Genomic DNA, 25,072 nt, shown 5'->3' on the forward strand with positions numbered 1-25,072 from the left:
CTATAGACTTCAATAGGCTGCTAAAGACCGTTTTTGCTGGGTAATTGTTACATAGATTTTTTCACAGCATAATTTGTAATCAATGCTTACTCATTGTTTAGTTACTGTCTTTATCATAACTTTACGTGGTGTGATAAATGACTGGGATACTGTGGGTGCTGCGATCGTACAAAAGTTGCAGCGAACTTTTATAGGAAGAATCGATCGAATCAAAAGTGATAATATTTATCTATTTCTGATCATCATTATTATAATTGAAAACACCTGCAGTACCTAGGTGTCTAGCACAGGTCAAATATTTAAAAATATAAGTAAAATGCCCGTCATCACATTACACATAATATCATTAGAGATGACATTTGATATTTCTAATAGGTATGCCATTGTTCAATTAATTTATTGTTGCAACACATCAAAGACTTTCTGCCGAGCTGTAAATGCGAGATTTTAATTTACAATTCATTGTTCGAGCCGAAACGAGACAAGGGCGTTTTCTTTACGTCAATTAGTAGGCTTTCTCGCGGTGGAAAAATTCGCATTTTCCATGGCAGCATTATGGAGCCTGTTATTTTCTCATTTGAACGGTTTTATGTCTGCAGTATGCAGCAGATGCGCACAGATAGTGTAATAACAGCCGCTATTCGTCCGATAGTGCATCTAGAAACGTAAGGCAATTATTCGCACGCAATCGCGTACGCACTAATTTTGAGTCACTGCTGCCTGCGCCTGCGCAACGCGTGAAGCCTCCTGAGCAAGCCTTTTTGTTGTTAGGTACTTAATTAGTTTGAATAAATCCAATTGTATCGGGTAATGCTACATGCATTATTATTATACTTTTCCAGGGATCAAAACGTTGGCATAAAACCACTGTTTACAAAGCTCAAAATTCACTGTATACATATAGTAAGGAAATACTGCTCTACATCGCATAAACGAAGCCATGGTTCCCTTCCCACGGACATGCTTCGCCCTATCAAGGCACGCACTTAGCAAGCGAATTCCTCCATATTGTATACGTACTTAGTAAACACATAAACCATGGTTATTGCAGCAACTTGTAAAACCCGTAAGTTCAGACCTTCCCCAGATATGAGAATTCAGCTCGGAATTTCCTCGCGTGGCTTTTTGCTTTAACAGTTTAACGATTTCAGTACTAACCTTATTAGATTTTCACTTTTAAACCGAGTCTTATATGTTTCGGTTGTTTTTTTTTGCATGTTTTACGGTTTACATGAATGTGGTTAGTCCTGTCGTATGCAGTTCATATTTAGAGTCAGTGGTAATAAAATAAGCTTCAAGCTTGAAACGTTTTCAGGTTCTGAAAGTGTAACGGCGACTACAGGCAAACTAGCATTTGCATATGCATGTTCAGATAAAACAAAGAGCTTATAGTATAAAATATTATACAATTTTAATGTATAAAGTCTCTGAGTCCGGAGAGCCGCGAATAGTTTCCCAGAGTGCAGAGAGTGCGGGCGCGGGTTGCGTGCACACTACACATTACGGCGCAGTACATGCACCCGGCTTTATGAATCGCATGAAACGAAACTTGCCCTCCATCGGACAAAGGCTACAATCTTTCAACAATATTTACAGCTCGTAGCTTTAAAACAATTAACTATTTAACATTCTTATTTTTACTTCTGTTCTCTTTTCAAACATGAAAAACGAAACTAGTATAGACTTCTTTCTATTACTTTTTCTCGATTTTAAGCTACATAATTTTAATTGCCGCGCTTCTAAATTCGAATAAAAAATAAAATAATTGCCAAGCATTGCAAGATTGGAGTAAGCGATACTAATATCCTACTGATAGGCTGATGTTAGATAGCGGTGGTTACCTAAACTGTAAGCTATGTAGAGAACGGAACTTGCAGTGTAGGTAATTTACTTGACATAATGGTCAGTTATTAAGCAATTTCAGCCATGTCTGCATCGCTGCCGCCCGCCTTATGTCCATATGCCTCTACTATGTGATTGTACTCCAATGTACATACATTAGTTTATGTACAACGTTCTATTATTGTGGAATGATAGGCCATGTATGGCATGGGACATTTGCATGAGAGTTCTGCTAAGATGGCGTTTGTTATAGGAACACTAAGTTAGCATGCCATAATCCACAATCTCGAAATTATGATCTCGATATTATACCACGAGTCAACGATTATTTCTGGTGTTTACAACTAGTTTAAAGATAAAGACAACATAATCGACACCATTTTACACTAACAATTTCATTATTATACAAAGAATAATCTCTAGGTTTCGATAAATATGAAATTCTATTATACTTACATAAGAACAGAAACGCAAACGACTCTAAATTACAAAAAATACCGCAAAGAACAACAAGCAGCAGACAGGACATAGAGCGCAGCCTGTGACCCAATTCCGCTGTCGCATAAACAATTCAACGTCTAAATCTGTCACCATCTGCAGTGTTGTTAATGCATTTTATATTGGCACAATTGGCGGCCGCCGCCGAGGTATGCGTGTGGGCAGTTCGCGGTACCGCATTAGGGACGCCGGAATTGGCACACTACGCAGTGACCTGTCGCGTCTGCAACTCTGGATGTGCGCTTAATTAGCTGTTGCGTAACTCGTACTGGAGGGTTGTGTTGTGCGCAGATTTAAGCACATGCAAATAGGCCTAGAATTGCGGGAGCTACAACTTCAGTGAAAGGAAAGCTATACAAAACCATGTAGAGACCTGTCTTAATTATGAAAGTAGCTAAATTTGAGCAATCCTTATCTATTTATCACTTGAGTGTGAAGGTAAGAGATTTTCTCCAGCTATAACTCTCCAACCTTGAACCTCTTTAAAAGTTTGAAATCAGCTCGTGGGGTCGATTCACCAGCGGCGCCTAGAGAGGGCCACTCTAGCTTTTCGAAAACGATTCATGGTGGCTTTCTTGCGTTGTAATAAGCGTGCCGAAGGCATGGCAGCTCTCCGATAAGTTATATATTTTTCGTGATGCTAAATTGACCCTCTGATGGGTCGGTGAAATCGTGCGTTCACCAGGCGCTTCCCGGGACTGTGATGAATAACGCATTGTCAGTGGCAGCGGCTGACGACAGCTTCTCAGAACCTGCAGTGTTGCCAGCGCGAGTAGCGGAATTGGGCCAAATTAAGACTTCACTTGATTCCACCGCGAGGTCTTATAACCAACAATTATTGGATGAAGGGTTCATCAATGTAGGAATTATTATTTATCTTACAAAAATAAACAATGATAATTATGTTTAATACATTTTGATTGTCTTGGTTAACCTAGTGACAAGAATAAGGCAACTTGTACAGTATAATACTAATGAATACTGGAATTACTCTTTTCTTTACACATATTACGGTGTCGTGATAGTAGATGACATCATACAATTGGTGCAACACTGCAAATCAAGAGACTATAGCAACATTAAGACTGACATGCACAGACTGACCGCGAATGTTAACCTCTGAATTAATTAAGGAAACATGTAAACTCGGACCCATGTTTTTTAATGTCATTTTGTTTTATTACGGTTACATAGAGGTCTGTAATATAAGATATGGCAATGGGTACCAACAATAATTTGGATTTTATTCAGAAAACCCACCGAAAAGTTGTTATCTATTCCACATCATCACACAGTTAGCTACGAGATAGCTTCTTAGCAATGAGCCCACCTACTTCTACCTGTAATATTGTTAGTATCCTATTATACTGTATCAGATATTTGTGCAAATACAGTGTTTTATATAGCATTGTAAGCATATATCACAATATAGAGTGCACGCTGGTCACGGATGCATCACGCGGTAATTAGGATGCGCGGCGCGGCGGCGGCACCGAACACCATACAGCTGCATACATTTTTTGCGATCTATTGTGCCTTGTGCACTTTATGGCGGCCGGCGGCTCTCTTTACAAGCCTTAGTTAGCATGCTAACAGGGCACCAACGGCTTTTTTGTAAAGCTAAACGTCATGTCAAAGCAACAAAGAGGATACACTATTATAAGTGTAACCGTGAGTTGCAAAAGCGGAATGAAAATAATTTAGGAAGTGGTTCTTTTTTTGCTCTACGTTTCGAATGTTGCTGAGCTCAGCCTGTCTATTTTAAATCCGCTCTCTCAACAGGCTAATCAAGTTTCCAAATAATAATATCATTTATCTTTTGTTGCAGGTAAACCGGCCACTGACGATGAAGAAGGAGGGCATCCAGACCCGGAACCGGAAACTGAGCAGTAAGAGTAAAAAGAAGAAGGGCGGCATGGGCATGGGCGGCGGCGCCTGCGCGCTGGCGCTGGGCGGCGTCATGGGCGACATGATCAAGCCTCTCGGAGACGCTACTAAAGGCTTCGGTGGTTCTGCTTTCCCTTCGGCTATGGACTTTGGTAAGCAAGCCTTTTGCTACCAGTAATATCACTCGTTTCCCTTTCTATTAACTATTTTAATTCGCTTTCAAATGCTCTCTGTCTTGTCGCACACAATCGGAGGATTGCTAACATTGACTGACTAATTGCACAGTAACTAATTTACACATTAACGACATGTCTGTCAAATAATCCAACCAATATTAGGACTATACTTAATTAAATCCAAATAATTATAAACCATCCAATAAAAGGATTATTTTGGAAGATGCTTTTTTCTAAAAACTTTCTTTTTAAAATGCAAACCAAGTGACCATTATCACTAAGAATGAAAAGTATAGCTCTCTCGGTCTCTGTCAGACTCAACAGTCTAGGTTACCTCGGCCACCAGCAACCCTGGTATCAGCAGCCAGCTCTTTCAACATCACTCTTCCTCATCACCCCCCACCCACCACGTCACCCCTACCAGAACATGCCTAACATTCTCTCTCCCCCCACAGGCCAGCACCAGGTCGGGCTGGTGCACCCGGCGGCGGCGCACATGTCGCACTGGTACGGCGCCCCGCACCAGGGCTTCGCCCCCCCGCCCGCCTCGCACAACCCCTACCACCACCACCATCTGGCGCAGCTCAACTCTATGGTCAGTATTCAATAATCAATACTCAATCATTTATTGCATCCATAAGTTATACAGGTGTTCATCATCTAGTATGAGGATTAAACTAGTGCTATGGAACGTGGGATGTAACTATTCATACCTACATACATATATGCTCACGACTGTAATCCCCGAAAGGGTGATCAGGGGTGTCTCACAAACGAGCACTTGCACTTAACTGATAGGTCGCGAGCCGTAATGATATCGATGTTATGGTATTTAGAAGGAGATTTCATTATTTTCCGAATGACAAAATGCTCCTCCCAGTTTTGTCAAAATCATTGATCACAGGATTACGTACTAAGAAATAGCATTGCTTAATCAAAAAAAGTTCTGTTGTATGAACGTGGTATCCTAAGATCTCTTAAGCAAATGTTAGAAAGAAGATGACGAATTGGTTGATTACAAATCATTTTAACAGTGTTTTATTTTGTCCACAGACTGGCTGGAGAAGTGAGTACACGTGATAAGTATATCGACACTGTGGGCTACTGTAAGAACAAACACACAAACACACGACACTCCCGACCTCGCAACGTCGGACGAAGACCCGATACTACTCGACGGAAATCAAATGCAACATTAACTTTTCGCTGCTGTGATTTCAATCTAGGTGATTTTGAGATATAAACTGTATTATTAAAGTACGAAGCTTCAAACCTTGACACATCAGATAATGTATAAGACTGTTGGTCAGAATTGATTTTTAAACAGCACTGCTGAAGTCTTGAGTAAAGTAACATATCTGTAACTGTAGAACTGCTCAAGAGGCGGTGAGGACTCGATCCAAGTATTAAACGTGTTTTACACAAAGTGAAGTAACTAGCGAAATTGTACAGTATTATACTAGTAATTAAGGTCGATAATGACTTAGATCGATTTATGTGTAAGTAATTAAGTATTGTTCAAGGAAAACAATTTGTGTATTTTGTACATATCTTATTAATTTATATTCCGTTCCTGTATAGATATTGTTTCGTTGTGTAAGTTATTGAACTGTTCGCGGCGCGTGCGCAGGAATTGTGATGTGTTCAGACAACAACAACGTTTTAGATTTTTTGTACATTTTATTAGTTTTAGATGATATTGAGAAGCGCAATAGTTATTTATGTAATTAGGATATAATGATCCAATGTGTATATAAAATAGCCGATTTATTAAGTAGTATTTTTCAGATTATTATTTTTATGATTTTACTTACATTCAACACACGAGTACTTATGATATTGCCCTGTATTCGAAAAATAACTGGCCACTACATTGGATTAGCTAATTAAAACATTGTGTAATATAAAAATTATATTGATATGTCGTGAAAAATGTAAAATAAAATTTTGTATAACAATACCAATTTAAAATTAAGATTGAGTGGCCATAAAATAAATGAAATTTTATAGGGGCTGTTCTTGAAGAAATATAACCTGAATGCAAATCATTTTAAATAGCCATGTGTTATACGTGTTAGTATAATTTTATTTGAAAATGAAGGACATTATTTGAATGTATGTAATTTGAGATCGTTATGTTTCTTTAAGATCAAGTTCCGTAGATCCCCAGGAATAAAACTGTACATACAATAATATGTAAATGAGACATTTATAGAAAATAAAAAGCATAATAGATATTAATTAATACAAAACCGTGTTAAATAGTGGTCACTACAAATCTGCCTATTACGATATTCTGTACCTAAAGTTTTTTTAGTTTTTAAAACAAAACATTGTGAAGTTGTGTATTTTAATGAAATTGTGAATAAATTATCAATATTGATATTATCTTTGCTTTCTTAATTAAAATTTATCCCCATAAGTATCAAATTATAGTAGGTAGTAGGAAAGTAGACCAAGAATCAATTTACTTTTCATCCTCAGAAAAGAAAGTTTATCGAATGAAAATCATCACCCTTAAAAGCAAATAAATCGAAGTGACCATCCAATTACATAGCGTCTTAGGCCGCGAGTCGCCGTAAGTCACCGGATCAACTGCGCCATTCTTCAGAAAAACTCCGCCGAAACAGCGCTTATCTCGCAGCAAATTGAAAACGCAGTCGCCCGTGAGATTGTGACGCAACGGCCAGCCAGCCATATGGACTATTCAATTTTAATCGCATTTCAGAAGAATGGACATCGGATAAAACGCTCCCCCGGGATACTCGCTTACTTAATAAGATGGGTTTTATTTGCGGTTTATCGCAGCGGATTTGAGGGGTGACATTGTTGTTGCAGCCAATGTTTGCGAATGATCTTTTTAAGCCACAAGGAAGTATATTTTTCGGTCGACTTGAGCATTCCGTCACACGTGCAGATGTGGCTTTAAGTACCCGATGATGCATTCCGGGCTCCGTACAAAGGGTATTGACGCAAAAATCGTGTGAATTTAAAGTGAATATTCACGGTTCCAGCGCATAAGTCACGGGCGTGGAGCTGTCCGGTGATATATGCGACGCTAGCGCGGGAAAAAATGTCGCGCGAAAAAAAGTGCGCCATCACTCTAGAGGATTTATTGCACATGGCAACACCGCGGAGTATTCGTCGGCCAACACCCGCAGGAATGCCGTGTGTTACCCCCCGAGGTGACAAAACTTCGCACTCCACTAAATTGCTGGCATTGGCGCATATTTTTCGAATTGCAACGCTCATGCAATAGGTCAAGTAAACGGAGTATAGCCGATTTAATCTTATTAAGGCTATTTATTCTTGCTCGCTGACGACTATCTATCAGTTGATCTTTATGATGACCATCAGGCTATCTTTAAATAGAGTTACTTACTTACTTATTGCTGTGCACAGTACAGACAGACCAACCTCATTTTGAGATCTGTAATCTAATTTCCAAGAAACAAATAATTCCTTTTTCATTCATGTTCCTTGCAATGTTTACTGGAACTTGGACGGAATAAACAGGATGGAAATAATATTTTATGTTATACGTAGCTTGCAATAATAACGTTATAAATCGCAACCCTTGCCTAGTCAAATGTGTCGAAGACAATAACTGGCGAAATCCTTTAAGGACACCCAGTCATACGGCCGGTCACTCGAGAGGAGCGATCAGCCACACTCCACCGCACACATCCTTCTGATCCGGGAATCAATCTCCGACTTACTAAATATACCAGCAGCCATTTTCACTTTGAATAACCTAAACTACACTCTATTCCAATGGCCAAAGATCCAGGAAAAACGTTGGAATGGTTATATCGAAAACGGTCGGATTTTGCAGCGTTCTTATCTAGCTGACCCTTGCTTTGCTCGGATTCGAATGTCACGAAAGATTTGGTGCTGTCTCGGACTGAAGATGCTGCTGTCGTAAAGGAAAGCCGACAATATCAATAAGTGGTGGTGCATGTGAATTGAGAATGATGACAATACTGTGAGGAGTACGCGTAGATAATTGTACTTGTACATGTCTGTTAGGTAGATTTCTAGAAATGGTTTTAAAATAATTGGTAAGTATATAAAGTTTACAAAGCCCTATTTTCAGTATTTGATGTAAATCCCGATCACGTAGCCTAACTAATCTAAAGAACAGCACGGATAATTATTTAGGTAGGTATTTGTTTGTACTTTTAACGGATCGAAGAATGGTGTGTGTAGATTAATTCATATTTTAATGTTTTTGTTTTTTATTTTAAGTTCAAGAATAATCGTAAGGAATAAGTTGGTTATATTATAATAGAACATACATCAGTAACTTATCTACGAATGGGTGACGAAAAATAAGAAATTAAATGAATTGGAAATCTCGCTCACAAATCAAATAAGAAACGGGGGGGCAATGAAATAAAAACGACATAATTTGCCGTAAATATCTTACGGTCAAGTGGCTGCCGTATCCGGGTGCGATCCGGTCATTATTCTGCGCGTTACCGTCACTCGGCCGGGCCACGGATAAGCCGAGTCACCCGCCCCACCCCGCGGCACCCAAGTTAGTTGGAGCTTTTACACCGTTCGAGAAGTGAAAACTAAACAAATTTCTATGTCGTTGCTGTCTCTCTTTGGAATCTGAAATTGAAATCCACGGTGATGATGCACGTAGATAACATAACAATGTGATAAATATTATGATCATGAAAAATCATGTATTATTTTCTTCGAGTTTTTGCTAAACTAGTTACAAGCGAGCTTTTCTGTTTCTTGGTTTTATGATTAAAATTATTTATGTCTAATATAATATCGATAGCTGTTAAGCTTCAGGATAGACTCACGATTTTAATGCGATGTAATATGCAAACATTATTTAATTCCATTCCTAACTTACATGTGGATCAGGTTACATTTATAGTTACAAATCCAGTTACATAAAAGTTTTTATTATTTTAGATATTTACACCATAATTTATCCTGCTAATGAGCCGGCTATATAAAGGCGACAAAATCCTACTACTACTAGACTATGAATATTTAATTACTTTCTTAGTTTGAAAACTTAGATAAAACACGTTCCGTAAATAATTTCAATTCAAAGAATTCTGTTCCAGGGAAAACTATTTTTGGTGATAACAGATCTAATGCAAGTTAATTTTAATGAAACATCAAGGATTATACCAAGCTACAGATAACAGGAAGGTTACTCTATGTTAACCAAAAAATTACGAAAGGGAGTTGTTATGCAACGAGATAGATAGTCGTCGTGGTTAGCGTAGCTGGGATCCAAACGTCCTTTTTTAAGCTAGATTGACCCTCCATAATCTATTGGTACTTGACAAATGCAACGAACATGTAATTATTTGAGACTGGATACTTGAGGGATACGAAATGGTAAGGTGGTTGTTAGGAAAACAATAGGCTAGAGATATAAGTCACCCGTTATTGTACATGAGGGCAAATATACCAATTATAAGTACCTTAAATATACCTATAATTGTAAGACATTTTTGATACCTGATCCCCCGCTATATAGATACACAACTGTCCTCGTATATGTAATAAGTACTATATTTACGGATATGTATAATAAACAAAATGACTTAAATATTGAATGTCTGTAACTTAATAACGTTGCGTTTACACCTGCCGAGCCTCCCTCGCTCGTTAATATTATAATGTATACGGAGAAACGGCCCTAAATGTATTCGGAAGACGAACCTCGGTAATTATAATTTGGTGGTAAACGTATTGAATATGTAAAGGAGGGTTTACACGCATTTAGCGTAACGGCTTCCACCATCCTGTTATGGTACTTTCTGCACTTGCTTCAGCATTTTTTTCAGGATATAATATTATGTCTGTAAGTTCTAAGACATGGACTCCATTGTTTTCCAATTTCCGATACCGAAGATACAAAAAAATAAAATCTTAAATGGAGTTCACTACTAGGGTCTTCATTATGGAAATAATGTGATTCTAAATGTGTTTTTGTACCAAGGAGTAAGAACCCCCCTGTTTTTTTTATACGAGTAATTTGTACTGCGAAATATTGGAATTAATATTAAAGTACTTAAATATTTTTTTGCTATCAATGCATGCATGCATATTGAATTATTGCAATTTAACGAATATTTTGACAAAAACTTGTGCATCATCAAAATGTGACATTGTTGATATAAAATTAATTGACTTTCCCCAGTTATTATGCCGCTTGATGTTAAAATTAATCAGACGAATAATGTATGAAGACGTGGCGGTAGGGCCATTTCACTGAATTATTTTGATAACCCTGTCAGGTCGATAATTTTTTGTATACAAAGTGACACATAGTGAATACATAATTATTAAATATTTATTATTTATTTCACTTAAATAAATCTTGTTTTCAGGACATCTGTACTTACTGTCACTCAACTATTGCATTTTTTTTTTTTGTAATTATTAGGTGCTGCTGAATTGTTTTAGTTTGACCCAGGCAGGCCTTAGCACAGCCAGAATGTAAATAAGGCATTAGAAATAATACTTTACAATAAGTGTGAATCCAAGTAGAAAATGTCCAGTGGTTGTGTCCAGCCAAGTGTGAGCTAGAGGTTGTAAACCAAAACTTTTCAGCTGCTTATTTGTGAGTGTGTGTGTGAGTGTGTGTGTGTGTGTGTGAGTGTGTGTGTATGTGTGGGTAAGAGGCAAGAGGCAGTCGTTACGATTATGCCGTAAATTGTCCCATAAAGCCAAAAAATACTTTTGTGTTATCAAAATAGTCTGTTCTGGGGTAGAGATCTTTAAGTAAGTCTATCTATCGTGGATATCAATTACTTGTGTACCTGAAGTAAAACTAACACAATTATGCAGGTATAATGTTCTACGTATATCAGTATAGAACTACGAATGACTGGCGATGACGGTGACGAATATAAAATAACTTCATCAAGCCACATACGCACAATAGGGAGTCCCTTGCGTCAAGCCGAATTCCCATTTACATGGTCGTGCTTTAGTCGCTGCATTACATAAAAAACAACTGTCAACAGAATCGGTCCGAGAGCCGTTAATCCCACAAAACCTCCTCAAGTTACCGAACGAAGCTAATGATAATGATACACTTTCGAACAGTGCACCTGTACGAAAGCTGCACCCATGTCTCTGAACCCGCTTCATGGCACGAGCCAGTGATTCCAACTACACAAAGGAAACATTGATATACTTAATTAACTTAAATATATCACAATTGGGAAATAAATCGATAAAATGTAATAATAATAATGTGATTTAGTGATAGAAAATTGTTTCTGTATCGACGATTTCGACTGCTGGGATTCTCTATTTATGACTGCCAATTCCTTTCACTATGTGTCACTTTGTATACAAAAAATTATCGACCTGACAGGGTTATCAAAATAATTCAGTGAAATGGCCCTACCGCCACGTCTTCATACATTATTCGTCTGATTAATTTTAACATCAAGCGGCATAATAACTGGGGAAAGTCAATTAATTTTATATCAACAATGTCACATTTTGATGATGCACAAGTTTTTGTCAAAATATTCGTTAAATTGCAATAATTCAATATGCATGCATGCATTGATAGCAAAAAAATATTTAAGTACTTTAATATTAATTCCAATATTTCGCAGTACAAATTACTCGTATAAAAAAAACAGGGGGGTTCTTACTCCTTGGTACAAAAACACATTTAGAATCACATTATTTCCATAATGAAGACCCTAGTAGTGAACTCCATTTAAGATTTTATTTTTTTGTATCTTCGGTATCGGAAATTGGAAAACAATGGAGTCCATGTCTTAGAACTTACAGACATAATATTATATCCTGAAAAAAATGCTGAAGCAAGTGCAGAAAGTACCATAACAGGATGGTGGAAGCCGTTACGCTAAATGTTATAATATGACTGCCAATTCCTTTCACGACGGTGACGAATGCTATACGTACCAGCTCAAGAGTTTGTTACCGACACGATGAGAAGAATAATGTGTGCAGCCATTCAAATTTTAACGCTGCATCGAAAGATACCTCGCTAAACCAACATTTCAACGGTAAATCAATGTGTGAAAACCTTAAGAATTTGTCTTTTTTTTGTTATACGTAGGAAGAAATTTATCACTTTATATTGCTAAATTGTCCATTAATTAAAGACGTTAGGCTGCGATCAATCATGCGACGAGCGGCGCGCGCGCAGGTGCACGAGCCCGCCGTGTCAATCATAACCCAGCTCACCACAAACCACAACCACTTTGTAGATTATATGACACTTCGCAATTAATTTCACATCACACCGTGTCACATGCATTTGTTTTTAAGAATTAATAATTATTTCGTTTTTTTTCTCAGTTTTTTCAACATTCATGCTTATAATTTATACGGGAGCTAGCCTGGCTGAGCTGAAATTAGGGGGATATGAACAAAGGTTTCACTCGAGAGAGCCACGTACAGGGGAGCCCCCCCCCTCAGAATAGAGTATATTAGTTTTTTTATGCATATAGCGTGCAAAATATATACCTATAAGGCTATTAAGGTTTTACATAGGTTTCGGTTAATTTATAATACCTACTTACTTCGAAATCTTTAAATAAAAGGTTTTACATAATATATTACATCAGTAATACCTAATTAAAAATACTCGATACAGCATGTGTTACTTTTACCTAGTTCTCTATGAAATAGTCGTGAATTAAGTATATACCGTTTAAATATGACTGTGTAACGTTTACAGTTTACAGCAAATCCCCATATAAGCAGCTTCTATTCACATGAGGGTAGACGAGTCTAATGCCGTCTTAGCCGATTTTCCTTGCGCTTGACTGCAGTGTAGAGTTGCATTATTCTCGGATTAGCTTTGTTCTGTATGTTCTGATGTGTGATTGGCTGATAGCATCACTATTATGTTTAGCTATAGACCTGTCAATCTGACATGTCTTGGAGCACTCAAATGTACTATACGATGTATAGGGTAGGGCGCAGTTGGGTAACCAATTTAGGATTGATGGTGTGTGAATCTAGATGCAGATGTATGCTTGAATATGTGCTTGTTAGTATTAGCTTTCTAGGTATGGGCAAACACGGATGGTGGTAGGATTGATATGATAGGGGTATTTTTTTACATCCTCGAATAAATAAGTACTTAGGTCATACAATTCAGAACTTAGTATTTGACCGAACGCACTGAAATAAAAACCTATACTGATAATATTGCAGTAAAAAAGACCATTCAATTTTATGAATTCATTTCACTCACTATAACACTATTAAAAATAACAGTCAGTAATAAAAAGAATATTAATTTAACCGCAGTCCTTGAGACAGTTACAGTACCTTGTTTTAAACAAATAGCACCTGATCGATTCCCTTCTTGCACCTTGACTTGGAACGATCGCATCGCGCCTCTCTGTCACTCGCGTGCGGGCAGATACACCTGTCCCTGTCGCACGGAGGTCAAGCTGCGATTTAGGGTGAGGACCCATTGGTGCGTTGCACTGCGTTGCCCTCGTCCCAAAGGAACTGTCATAAAAAAAAATATCTGTTCCTTTAGATTTAGATACCTACATTGTTACTTACCCTTGCTATAGACTGAAATAAAGTTTTTTTGGCCTGAAATAAAGTATTATTTTTGTGACGACGCTACGGAACTTAGCGCAACGCGCCAATGGGGCCTCACCCTAAAGGATGGTGTAAAATAGTGACAGGCAACCCTCGGGCGATTTGGTTTAACGAACTTTTGTAAAGGATTATCACACATCCGATTACTATAAGTGCATCTAGTATGAAATAAGCTGATGCGAGTGTCAGCCGATAATGTAAGGATAAGGGATGGTCTTGTACGTCGTACATTCTGCTGGTCATGTCTGTGTCTGTAATTTTTATAATCCATTATAGTGTAAAAAGGTTACGGCGAATGCGATTACTCGCTTCAAATGTGTTTAAATTGATTATGGCTTGTTAGCACCTCGCCCTTTTTATACTATGTAGTGTGCATTCCAATAATGAAAGTATTCCTGAAGGTCGAAAAACGCACTATACTTAACATTCCCTAAATTCAAATGTAGGCTTATTTTCATAATAACTTGCATGACTCTTCTGTTAATGTTAATAAAAAAATACTTAAGTAATAATTTTATTTCTCACCACTAACACGCACTAGGCCAGTGTGTTAGACTAGGCCTAAAACCCTTCCTTCATTGGAAGGCGACCCGTGCCCCATTGGGGACGTGATGGGTCGTGATGATGATGAATAATTTCTCAAAGGAAAATAAGTGAAATACATTGTATTCATCGAGAATTTAGAGGAATGTGTTTTCGTTAATAAGCTTTATAAAAAAAACTATTTAGTATTTTGAGTTAGCGAATAGCACGCGTCCTAACGAGATCGCGCGACACCGCGCGCGCCGCGCGGCCTCATTACCAGCACGAAGCTGCAAGCCCTGGCCAATCGAATCCCGATCTTAAAATCACAGGAGAAAAACACTATTTGCCACAAACCCAATCATTACCAATTTCACGAATAGGTTTCGCCAGATAAACGCTTCCGAACAAAATTAGACTTAAAATATTGAGATTGAATTTTTATAATCGCTTGCGTTTCAGGATCAAGCTTCCCAGTCAGAGGAGTAGGAACGCTATTGTTCGGGGTTTAAGGTTTACCTTAGGTGTAGTGGTATCTAAGGTTGCGAGATGAGGGGACACGCGTTCGAGTCCCGTCAAGAACGCGACAATTTTCTCATTGGAATACTGGCGCTGGTGCCGTTTGTTTCCTTTATGTCACCAATTAAAATTGTTATAAACATTCGAGTAAAATATGCGTTAGCGCGCTAGAAATAAGGGGACACGTTTGTAGAGAAAGTAAAATAGTTAGATGATATCTATTGGAATTAAGAAGCTTACTTTTATCAGTTTGTTACAATAAATTACATATATTTACACGATCAGTAAAGTTACTTACATTCTTGTAAAACGCTACTATTTATCAAGTTGTAATGCTATTGTTTGATTTGATTATATGTAGGTAGTATATTTTTTATTATATTTCAGTTTGAATTTTGTATATGCACTTTTAAACAATTAAAGTGCATAAAAAGCTAACATTTCAGAGACGCACTGTCACTACGGCTAATTAATTGAGAAGTTGGAATAGTCGTTGTAAAGTATTTGCATAAACAAAACGTCGAGCCGCAGAATAAGAACACGATCCCGGCCGCGACTCACATGGAATAAATCGAATAAAAAAATCTATTTTAAACGTTCGATCTGCGCCCGAGTCAATTAAAGATTTCCGAGAACAGAGCCCGCGAGGGTGCTAGTGGCCAACAAGAAATAAAATCATAATACCTATCCCACGACCAACAGTTTTATATGTAAAGTCACTCGTAAAATAATGTCCGACTCAACTCAACTAAAAAACTTTAGATGCGTTGTCGATAATGTTGTCCGGCGTGTTAAGTGCTCGTTACTGGTATTCCATGTTTCAAGTAACTAACTGCTAGGCTTTTGATAACTGCACTAAGGAGAAATGAAAAAGTTCCAGTGACGATAGTACCAAATTACTCCTAAACGCAAAAGACTCAGGTACATTTGAAAATATTGAAGTACATTTCAGAATATTACTATCGTAATATTTATATTTAATATTATAAATTAAATGTCTTAAAACGTGGGGTCATTTGGTGTCATCATTTTGTACGTGGAACTTTATCATTTCTCGTGATTGTATTAATTAAAGTCAGTATTTATATCTTATTTTGAATTGAAACTGTGTGAAAAGTTGCACTACTTAAATTACTTAATAGTCAAGTACTTTTTTTTTTAATCTCAAATATATTTATATACACAATTAACATACATATAAAATCTAAATATCTTTCTTAAGTTAAGTACTTAAATAAATAATCATGTACCTAGTTAATGAAAAGTTTAAATAAAATAAACAACAGATACATTTCAAAAACATTACTATCGTCGTTATGCGTACAGAAGAAGAGTAAACAAAGACAATAAAAGAATAGCATACAAAAGCTGAATACCTAGCACAGTTCAATACAAAGCACCTCAGCCAAAGGTCACCTTTACAATTTTTATAAGTAACACTGATTAATATTTAAAGTATCAAAATTTTCCAGACTCCGACATCAAATAATTTCTTCAGTTAGAGCAGGCTACTTTTCGTATAACCAACGAAAAATGTGGTATTGCAGCCGTGGGAATGGATACCTATCTACCGGTGCGTTATGCCTTGTTTCCATATTTTAATAACCAATAAGGTTGAAGCTTATCATCCCGATATGTTGAACAAAGCTGGTCGGCCACTAAACAAGGTGTTTACGACACAGATTCGGATCTTGCCACAAAATGTGGCCCCAAAAAAATGTCTGCCACGAATAAATTATAAGAGAGGAGAGTCCCTCTAACATGGCCTCTTCGTGTGTCCCTTAGCCCTTAATTGGGCCATGTAGCAGGCAAGACTAAAAACTGAACATTAGTTAGGTATTCCGAGAATTGTACACTTGTCGCGACTGCGCTGTTTATTTTTAGAGCACAATACAGCGTATGAAGATAATTATCTTTGTCTGGTGAGCAACCAAACGGAATGCGTTTCTAATTTGCGATTTGGTTGGCTGAAAATACAAATACACTGAGACGAATGCAAATTATAACGTTATTTGAGACGTCGAATAAAAAATGGTACGTTAAATGTTATATTTACCTACTTAGGTAGGTACCTAGTAAATGTTATGTAGGATTTCAGGGATTTACAGTTTTCGTGCAATCAAATATGTATTTACTTAGTTAGCTACAAACAAAACCACGTTGCATTGTTATGTTATAAATAAATCAAACATAAAATGTCTAGCACGAAGGTACTCATAAAATATGTAAGTTGTGGTGATGTTTGCACTTCTTGCATTATAATATCCACACAGTTGACCACCAACTACAATAAGGGCATAACAATAGAAAACCAAGAACCGAGCGCCAAACAAGATTTCCATCAAAAGCGTAATTTTCATTCTTACAATTTCATGAGGTAAAAAACAGGCTAATGTCGCGACGAAAAAATTTACAAAACAGGTTGAGTTAAAGGGGGGGGGGGAGGGTAAACATGATTACCCCCCGCGCCCCCTCCTCACCCCGCTGCTGCGACACAAACGGGGCTAAACGACCCATTCAGAGGTGATTTGTTGGCAATATGCTTGAGATTTGGAAACAAAATTTTTCAGCATTTTCTTTTTTCCATTCCGTTATGTTGCATGCCTGCGCCTGTAATGTTGCTAGTTTATTTAAGTGAAATAACTGCTTCTAGTGGAATTCTTAACTTGCTTATCTTAACTGTTGTTGAGAAAATTAAAAGTGTAAGTAGCCAGCACAGGGCGACCGCCTAGGTTATTTGCATGACTAACTGAGACATTTGTGATAGTTATGAAAATTCAAGTACCTTAGTTAAACAGAATTATTCACATGAAAATATTTTTATTGAAAGTCACATAGGTTTACGTCGAATATTATCATGTTAAGTACCCGTTGAACCTGGTACTGATATGGAATATGGAATGTTTTAGGATATTAGTAGACTGTGGCCATCGAACCAAGCCCAAGAATATTCTTCCCGGCACTGATTTCCAATATGTTTAAACGGAGTTTACACCATAACCTCGGTTTCCACTCATACAACCTATTAGCAGATCATGTCCTATTTCCATACGAGCGCGCTATGACCGAGCATACTCCGATCGTGAAAACCCCGCTTTATTTTTTTATTTTTATTTTTATTTTATTTTATTGGGAAAAGCAAACAATTGTACAATATATAGCACTTAAATAACAAAGATCAAATAAAATTAGGTAATTGTACAACCAGCACCGCTTTCCACAGTTAAATCATACACAATGAAATACTTAAGATACTGTTTTTGCTACAACAACAACATAAAAGAATACATCAAGGTTGTTTCATAAACACTGTTGACTAATTTATTATTAGGTAGGTACATCCTACATCCTCATTCAAACATATAAGCTAAACCACTGTTTATCCCATACGTCTAAATGAAAATGCAGGCTACTTGTTAGAAATAATGTTTAATATTGCCAACTTGTATCTACCAGGAGACAAATTAAATATGTCAACATCGAGGAAATCCTCGTTGTAGGAGTGCACTAGTCTATACAATGGAGCTCTCTTGCCTGCATTTGTTCTGCATAGGTTGGTCACAAACAATTGATGAGGATATTTGTCTCTGATGCGCTGGGAAGTACTGGGTATTCTATAGTATATATTGTTTGTGATGTAAGTACAATCAAATTTATTGTGCGTTACGTTGTAGAGAAGCATACAGTCCAAAAGAAGTCGTCGATCTTTCAAGGAAAGTAAAGAGTACTTAATAAGCGAGTTGTGGTATGAAATTCTGGAATTATGACATCTATAATTTACAGAACGAATGAACTTACGCTGCACCGATTCAATACATTCACTGTACTTATCATAGTAGGGGTTCCAGATGGGCGTGGCATATTCTAATTGAGACCTAATTAAGGATTTAAATAAACTTAGGTATGTAGTTGAGCGTTTAAAGTTATTGCATGTGCGCATTACAAAACCGTATAGCTGGAAGGCTTTATTAATAATATTGTTTATGTGTGCATCCAAGTTAAGCTTAGTGTCCAAAATTATGCCGAGATCCTTTATATCTGAAACCTTTTCAAGTGGAATGTTAAGTAAGCTGTAGGTATATTTTACTATATTTTTCTTCTTTGTAAAGGTTATAGTTTTACATTTAGGTATGCTAAGCTGTAATCTATTTTCAGTACAATAAGTAGACAAACGGTCAAGATCTTGTTGAATCAATAGTGAGTCCTGATCTGTATAAACCCTACGGTACAATTTGAGGTCGTCAGCGTATAAAAGGTAGCTGCAATGTTGAAAACATTTGTGGATATCATTTATGAACAAAATGAAGAGTAGTGGACCCAAAATGGACCCCTGGGGCACTCCAGATGAGACGGTGATAGCGGAGGAAGAAGTGAAACCATTTATAACCACCTTCTGTGTTCTGTTGGTGACATAGGACTTAAACCAGCGCAGTAAATTGCCTCGTATACCGTTATAGGCAATCTTACGCATAAGCAAAACATGGTCCACCTTGTCAAAAGCCTTGCAGAAGTCTGTGTACACTGCGTCTACTTGAACTCGGTTATCCATACTTTCAAACAAAAAGTTAGTATACACAATAAGATTGCTTATAGTTGACCTTTTTTTAACAAAACCATGTTGCTCAGGTATTATGATAGGATGCAAAGTAGGATAAATGGCGTCGTGAACAAGCCTTTCGAGTACCTTTGACAAGGTGGACAGCAATGAAATAGGACGGTAGTTTTCCACATTATGTTTGCTGCCATTTTTATATACTGGTACTACGTTAGCAGTTTTCCAAATTTGAGGTAGGGTCCCTTCGTGAATACACCTGTTGTATAGAATAGTCAACGGATCAGAGATGACCTCTGCAGTATGCTTAAGGAAAAATGGTGGAATACCGTCAGGACCAGAAGACTTGGTCACATCAAGGGATTTAAGGGCTTTAATAATTTTGTCTTTGGAAAAAGTCAAATCAGAAATAATATCATTACTTGAATTATCGAGCGGAAAGGTCATATCGCAATTGTGTCTGACTGTGTTACTCTTTTCGTATACCGAACAGAAATATTGCAAGAAAAAATCACATACCTCCTCAGGCTTATCGGTGCTTTTGTCTAGAAAAGTTACTGTGTCAGGGACACCACATTTGCCTTTGCGACTTTTTACATAAGACCAAAACAATCTAATATCATTTTGCAACCCATCTTCTACAGAATCTATATATTTATCAAAACAAGTCTTACACATTTTTTTAAAACGGGTACGATACAATGAAAACGTTTCATAGTCTGACGGATTATTATATGTCTTCCACTTTATCCACGCCTTATTTTTATTTTTAAATAGATGAATAAGTGGACGGGAGAACCAAATGGGGAATTCGCTTGATTTGACCGGCCGACAAGGTATACGCTCTTTTATTATTTTGTACAAATGTTCATAAAAAGTGTTTACGGCTATATCTACAGGTGAGTCACTTAACACTTTGCACCAATCTATGGAACTAAGGTCATTATTGATTGTCGCAAAATTAGCTTCGAGAAACCTATATCGGGGGGCTGAGTGACTTGCCATGGGCTTGCTGCACAAGTTGATGGGGACCAGCAGGCGGAGGGGCGGGTGCTGCGCGTCCGGCGGCACGAGCGCGCCGAGCGGGGGCTCACACGACTTTATGTTACAGTTACTGCAGAACAAGTCCAGTGTACGTTCATTGATGTTTTTTAAGTAATTGTGTTGCAATATGTTCATAAAGGATACAAAATTCAAGAAGAGTCGATCTATGATACCACTGTCTTTAGTCAGAAAAGGTTTCACTGAATGCAGTCCATCCAGTTCCCAGTTGATCGTGGGCAAGTTAAAATCTCCTACAATGTAAAATAGATCTATGTCGGACGACATAAGGGTGTTCTTAAAATGTTCAAATAATATGTTATAAGTGTCATAGACTTGTTTAGGCGGAATGTAAATTGCACAGAGAACGTGTCGCTTGTTTTGTTTATTGGAGGGAAGTTCAATAGTTACGTGGTCGATGTTAGGGGGCAGCGGGTCAGCTGCTGCGGGCGGCCGCAGCGGACAGCGCGCCGCCTGCAGGCCGCGCCGCACCGCCACCAGCACCCCGCCGCCGTCCTTCTTGCCTGTAGCCGAGCGGTCCCTATCACACCGGAACACCATGTACCTACTGTCAGTGAGTAAATTATCCGTTATGGTCGGTATTAACCATGTCTCTGTTAAGACAATTATATCGTAGCATTCAGACAAAATATTGATGTACAGTGTGTTTAATTTGGTTCTTAGACCTTGACAGTTTTGATAGTAAATAGAAATGGTTTCATCCATTGGTACTCACCCTAACGTAAACAAGTGATTCCTTAGCTAAATAATAGATTATCATGTGAACTTGTGTATATTTTTTAAATACAGTAATTACAAAGATAAAAAACACAATAATAGTTTTCAGTGGTAATTGCTTTAAGCGATATTTAGGCTTGATAAGTTCATGCAAGTTTGGTAGTTGTTTAAAGTAAGCATAGATACACACATACAAATATATTTGATATTTGAGAGCACAGGCAAACTTCTTAGTTATTAGTTCATATCTGATAGTTTTTTGGAGATAACTTATTAGTGTAGTGTAAGCATAGGCAATTTTTGTAATATTTGTTTTGTATTTGAAAGTCACATTGAAATTGAGTAGCTGATCGGAGAAAGCAAAGGCACTCAAAACAATAATTATTAAATGCAATAAGTGTATATTAATGAACCAGTGTATAGGACATATATGGAATCGGTGCAGCAGTTGTGAGTTATGCATACATACTAAATATAGATAGACAAAAAGGCACAATATACTAAGCGATACGGGGTTTGAGTTTAGTGAGATCCTCCTCACAGCGGACAGCGAGCACGGGGGTTGTTTCAGCAGCGCGCACGAGCACGGTGCCGTGCTTGACCCACACAAAGCGGTATCCGTTGGTCTTTGCAGTTTCTCGTACTTTACGAAAAATTGATTTATTTTTCAACGTCAAGTGCTCGTTGACATACACCTTCTGCTGCAAACCAGGTATGTTCAGACTCTCAGATGTAAGTTTTCCCTTGACTTTTCTAGCGGCGGAGACAAAGTTGTCCTTCAGCTCTCGGGTAGCCAGCTTGACAATAACATTCTTCGGCTGGGTACTTGTTGGGTTCGCTTGTGGAACTCTATGTACCGAGACAACATCCTGGGGAGCTAGCGGATGATTAATGTTGTCACCTAATGTCTTGACGATAGACAGTAGATTTTCTCCTCGCTTTTCCGGGAGGTTACTTATCTCGACATTATTTTGTCGTGCCTGTTGCTCCATATCGTCCAGTTTTCGCTCTAGCTGGGAGATGCGGGAGTTTTGTTGCTCAACCTGTTCGAGTTTGTGTTCCATGACGCTCACCTTCTTACACATTTCATCGGTTTTTTTGTGTAAATCGTCGTATTGACCGCTCATGAAGGACATAGCGCTTTTAACTTCCTCAAACTCTTCCAACATTTTGGTAATCTTCAAATCATGCTTGGAGAACCAGACATCTAACTTGCGCAACACACTTTCTTGAAATGCTTCGAAGCTGCTACGAAGAGTCTCAGTGTCAGTAGCACTTTTGGGGGGAGTGGGCTCTTCCGGGGCGGACAGCTCGTCGCACGACATGTCCATGTTGGCACCGGCGGCGCTCGCGCCCGGCAGGTTGTGGACACGGCGCACGGGCGTGTTATCGCCGCGCTTCTTCGTATTTATTTTCTCGCTGCACTGGGGACACTGCCACAGGCGGCGAAGGTTAGGTAGGTTGGCCTGGTAATACGCTTGTGTCATACCCACGCATTACTCTCTCACTTGCACGTCGCTTTACTCTCACACTTCATGCAGTTGGTGTGCGCAGGCGCAGCGGGTCACTCTACCTTACGAAAGCCAAAGTCTTGGTGCGTCGCTGTGCTGACCACGACTCTAGCTCTTGCAAAGCAGCTCTCGTTCGTAATTTGTCAAGGTAAAGTAACCCCCCCAGCACCTCGTTAATCGGCGCGCAGCACGGGGCGGGCCGCGGCGCCCTCTCGCGAATAAACAACTCAACTACAACATTTAATTATCGCCTTTTATTAAACCAGACACGCTGGCCGATAACAAAACGTATACAATGTACTGTTAGATTCGATTATCCGAAGACGCTATCGGGATGCCGTGAACTGAGGGCACTGTCGCAGAGATGAAGGGAGTTTCATGATTGCATAGACAATCATTTCCTCTTTTCTTACATACTCGTACAGGTATCTACTCTTTCACTGCTAGGTGAGTATGTAAGCTACTGAGTAGGCCTTAAAACCCTTCCTGCATAGCATGGAGATCCGGTGCTCCAGCAGTGGGGAAGTGATGGGCTGTGAAGATGAGTCTATATTTTGATATTGACACTTATGGGATTCAGCGATTAGCATACGATGCATCGAAACACCTAGATAGGGCCAAGCTGATTATGAAATCGAGTCTGATCGTTTTATCCTTCTGTAGTACTTCGACTAGGTATTGCATGTAACTACCTTCTTCAATTTAAAATAACCATAAAATGTAACACCCAACATAAAAATTTACCATACAAACATAGAGTACCTACAGTAGCTAGCAAAGTTTGGTGTTTAGAAAAATGTTATTCCAGCTGTATTAAGACAACTCTTGCTCGAATTGCTATGTTTATATCATGTTAAGCGAAAGGTTATAGCAAAGCTAAGGTATGGCAAATACATATTTCCAAGCAAGGATATTCATAATCACACCAAGGTATACGATATAAGTCAAAAACAAAAGCAGTTCTCTTAAGCTGGTCTGGTTAGTGCGCGAGGCAGCCGCCCCCCGCGCCCCCGGAGCCCTAGGGCTCTGCGCCGGCCCCGCCCTCTGCTGGCCAGGGCACGGCGGACATAGCTGGCAGGAATTGTAACATTATGCCTGGTACAAATTAACGCGCAAGGTGTGGTAGCCATGAGTTGGCCACAATTTCCGCCGCTGTCGACTGGATGCCATCCAAATGTTCAAATCAGGTGAAATATGCGCGTTATTTATTGATACTTCTCACTAGGATTATTTTAATAGGTTATCTGTAGAATACTAATAGGTACATTATTTACATTGTTTATAAACCCATGTATATGCCCGAAAGTGTGTAGAATAACATGAAAAGTTGGAGAAACTTTCACACGCTTACTGAAATCTAATGTCATCGATTTTGCATCGCAATTGTAATGAGATGTTATTTACTGTGGCAGATTATATCCATATCTATATATCATTTAAATATAGTTAATTCAAAATAGGTAAAATACTGATACAATAAATAAGCCTTCAGTTATTGTATCCTATTATCCTAAATCTCTCGAGATAATTACTACAGGACAGTGGAGAGGGCGTGAAAAAAATTACATATATATAATATTACTATGTTATGATTAACAGACTGCTCTTTTTGAAAATTAAAATAATGAATAATTTTATACGACCCTACCATACCACTACTACTTACTATACTTCTAAACGAACTTTCTGCGAACTTACGCTAGCCTTTACCATTGATCGAACTTTACTACATTTAGTAGTAAAGTTCGACTCAGTACCACATTAAAACCTATCCTCCTGTAACCCTTTATGCAAAAAGAAAGTGCCGAGCAATTCCTTCGCACCTCGAGAGGTGAACGCACCGCGATTCTTTTTTCAAAATTCAAATGCGATTTGAAGAGGCTCGCACATCAATAATTACAGCGCGAGAGTATCGGGGCGCGCGCACGCCCTCTGCCGATAATGCTAACGAGCAACGCTATCCGATCGACGGTATGGCCATTCTCTTATATGTTTTATTACGTTTTATTGTATTGCGGGGCCGTATGGATCGGCTAAGCTGAGAACTGTTTAAGGCGCTAGTAATAAACGAGCTTTTTATTTAAGCTCACGAGCTACAATTCGTCTTGGCAGGTTTTTCAGTGGGAATCCCGGGATGGAAAGCAGTATAAGTAATATAAGTATACCCTCTTCTAAAAACAAATAAACAA

At 38.3% G+C, this 25,072-nt stretch overlaps 2 protein-coding genes across 4 annotated transcripts in view; one reads left to right on the forward strand and one right to left on the reverse strand.

Annotated features, from left to right (window-relative positions):
- The window catches only part of LOC105391196 (GATA-binding factor C), a 70,333-nt gene extending 63,542 nt beyond the window's left edge, over positions 1-6,791 (forward strand). For all 3 annotated transcript variants that reach the window (XM_011562638.3, XM_011562639.3, XM_038122414.2), the window contains exons 6-8: positions 4,169-4,379; positions 4,859-4,998; positions 5,457-6,791. In XM_011562638.3, coding sequence (XP_011560940.2) covers positions 4,169-4,379; positions 4,859-4,998; positions 5,457-5,483 — 378 coding nt within the window. In that variant the 3' untranslated portion in view covers positions 5,484-6,791. The remainder of the gene's footprint in view (positions 1-4,168; positions 4,380-4,858; positions 4,999-5,456) is intronic.
- A 15,081-nt stretch (positions 6,792-21,872) lies between these two features.
- LOC125490298 lies at positions 21,873-22,859 on the reverse strand. The gene has a single exon (XM_048629121.1). The coding sequence runs from the start codon at positions 22,857-22,859 to the stop codon at positions 21,873-21,875; it is 987 nt and encodes a 328-aa protein (XP_048485078.1).
- Positions 22,860-25,072: the final 2,213 nt, after the last annotated feature.

The sequence above is a fragment of the Plutella xylostella genome, chromosome 22 (assembly GCF_932276165.1).
Source record: "Plutella xylostella chromosome 22, ilPluXylo3.1, whole genome shotgun sequence".
Taxonomy (NCBI): domain Eukaryota; kingdom Metazoa; phylum Arthropoda; class Insecta; order Lepidoptera; family Plutellidae; genus Plutella; species Plutella xylostella.

Excerpts from the sequence above, each read along its gene's own strand:
- LOC125490298 (XM_048629121.1), bottom strand. The coding sequence starts at position 22,859 with ATGACACAAGCGTATTACCAGGCCAACCTACCTAACCTTCGCCGCCTG.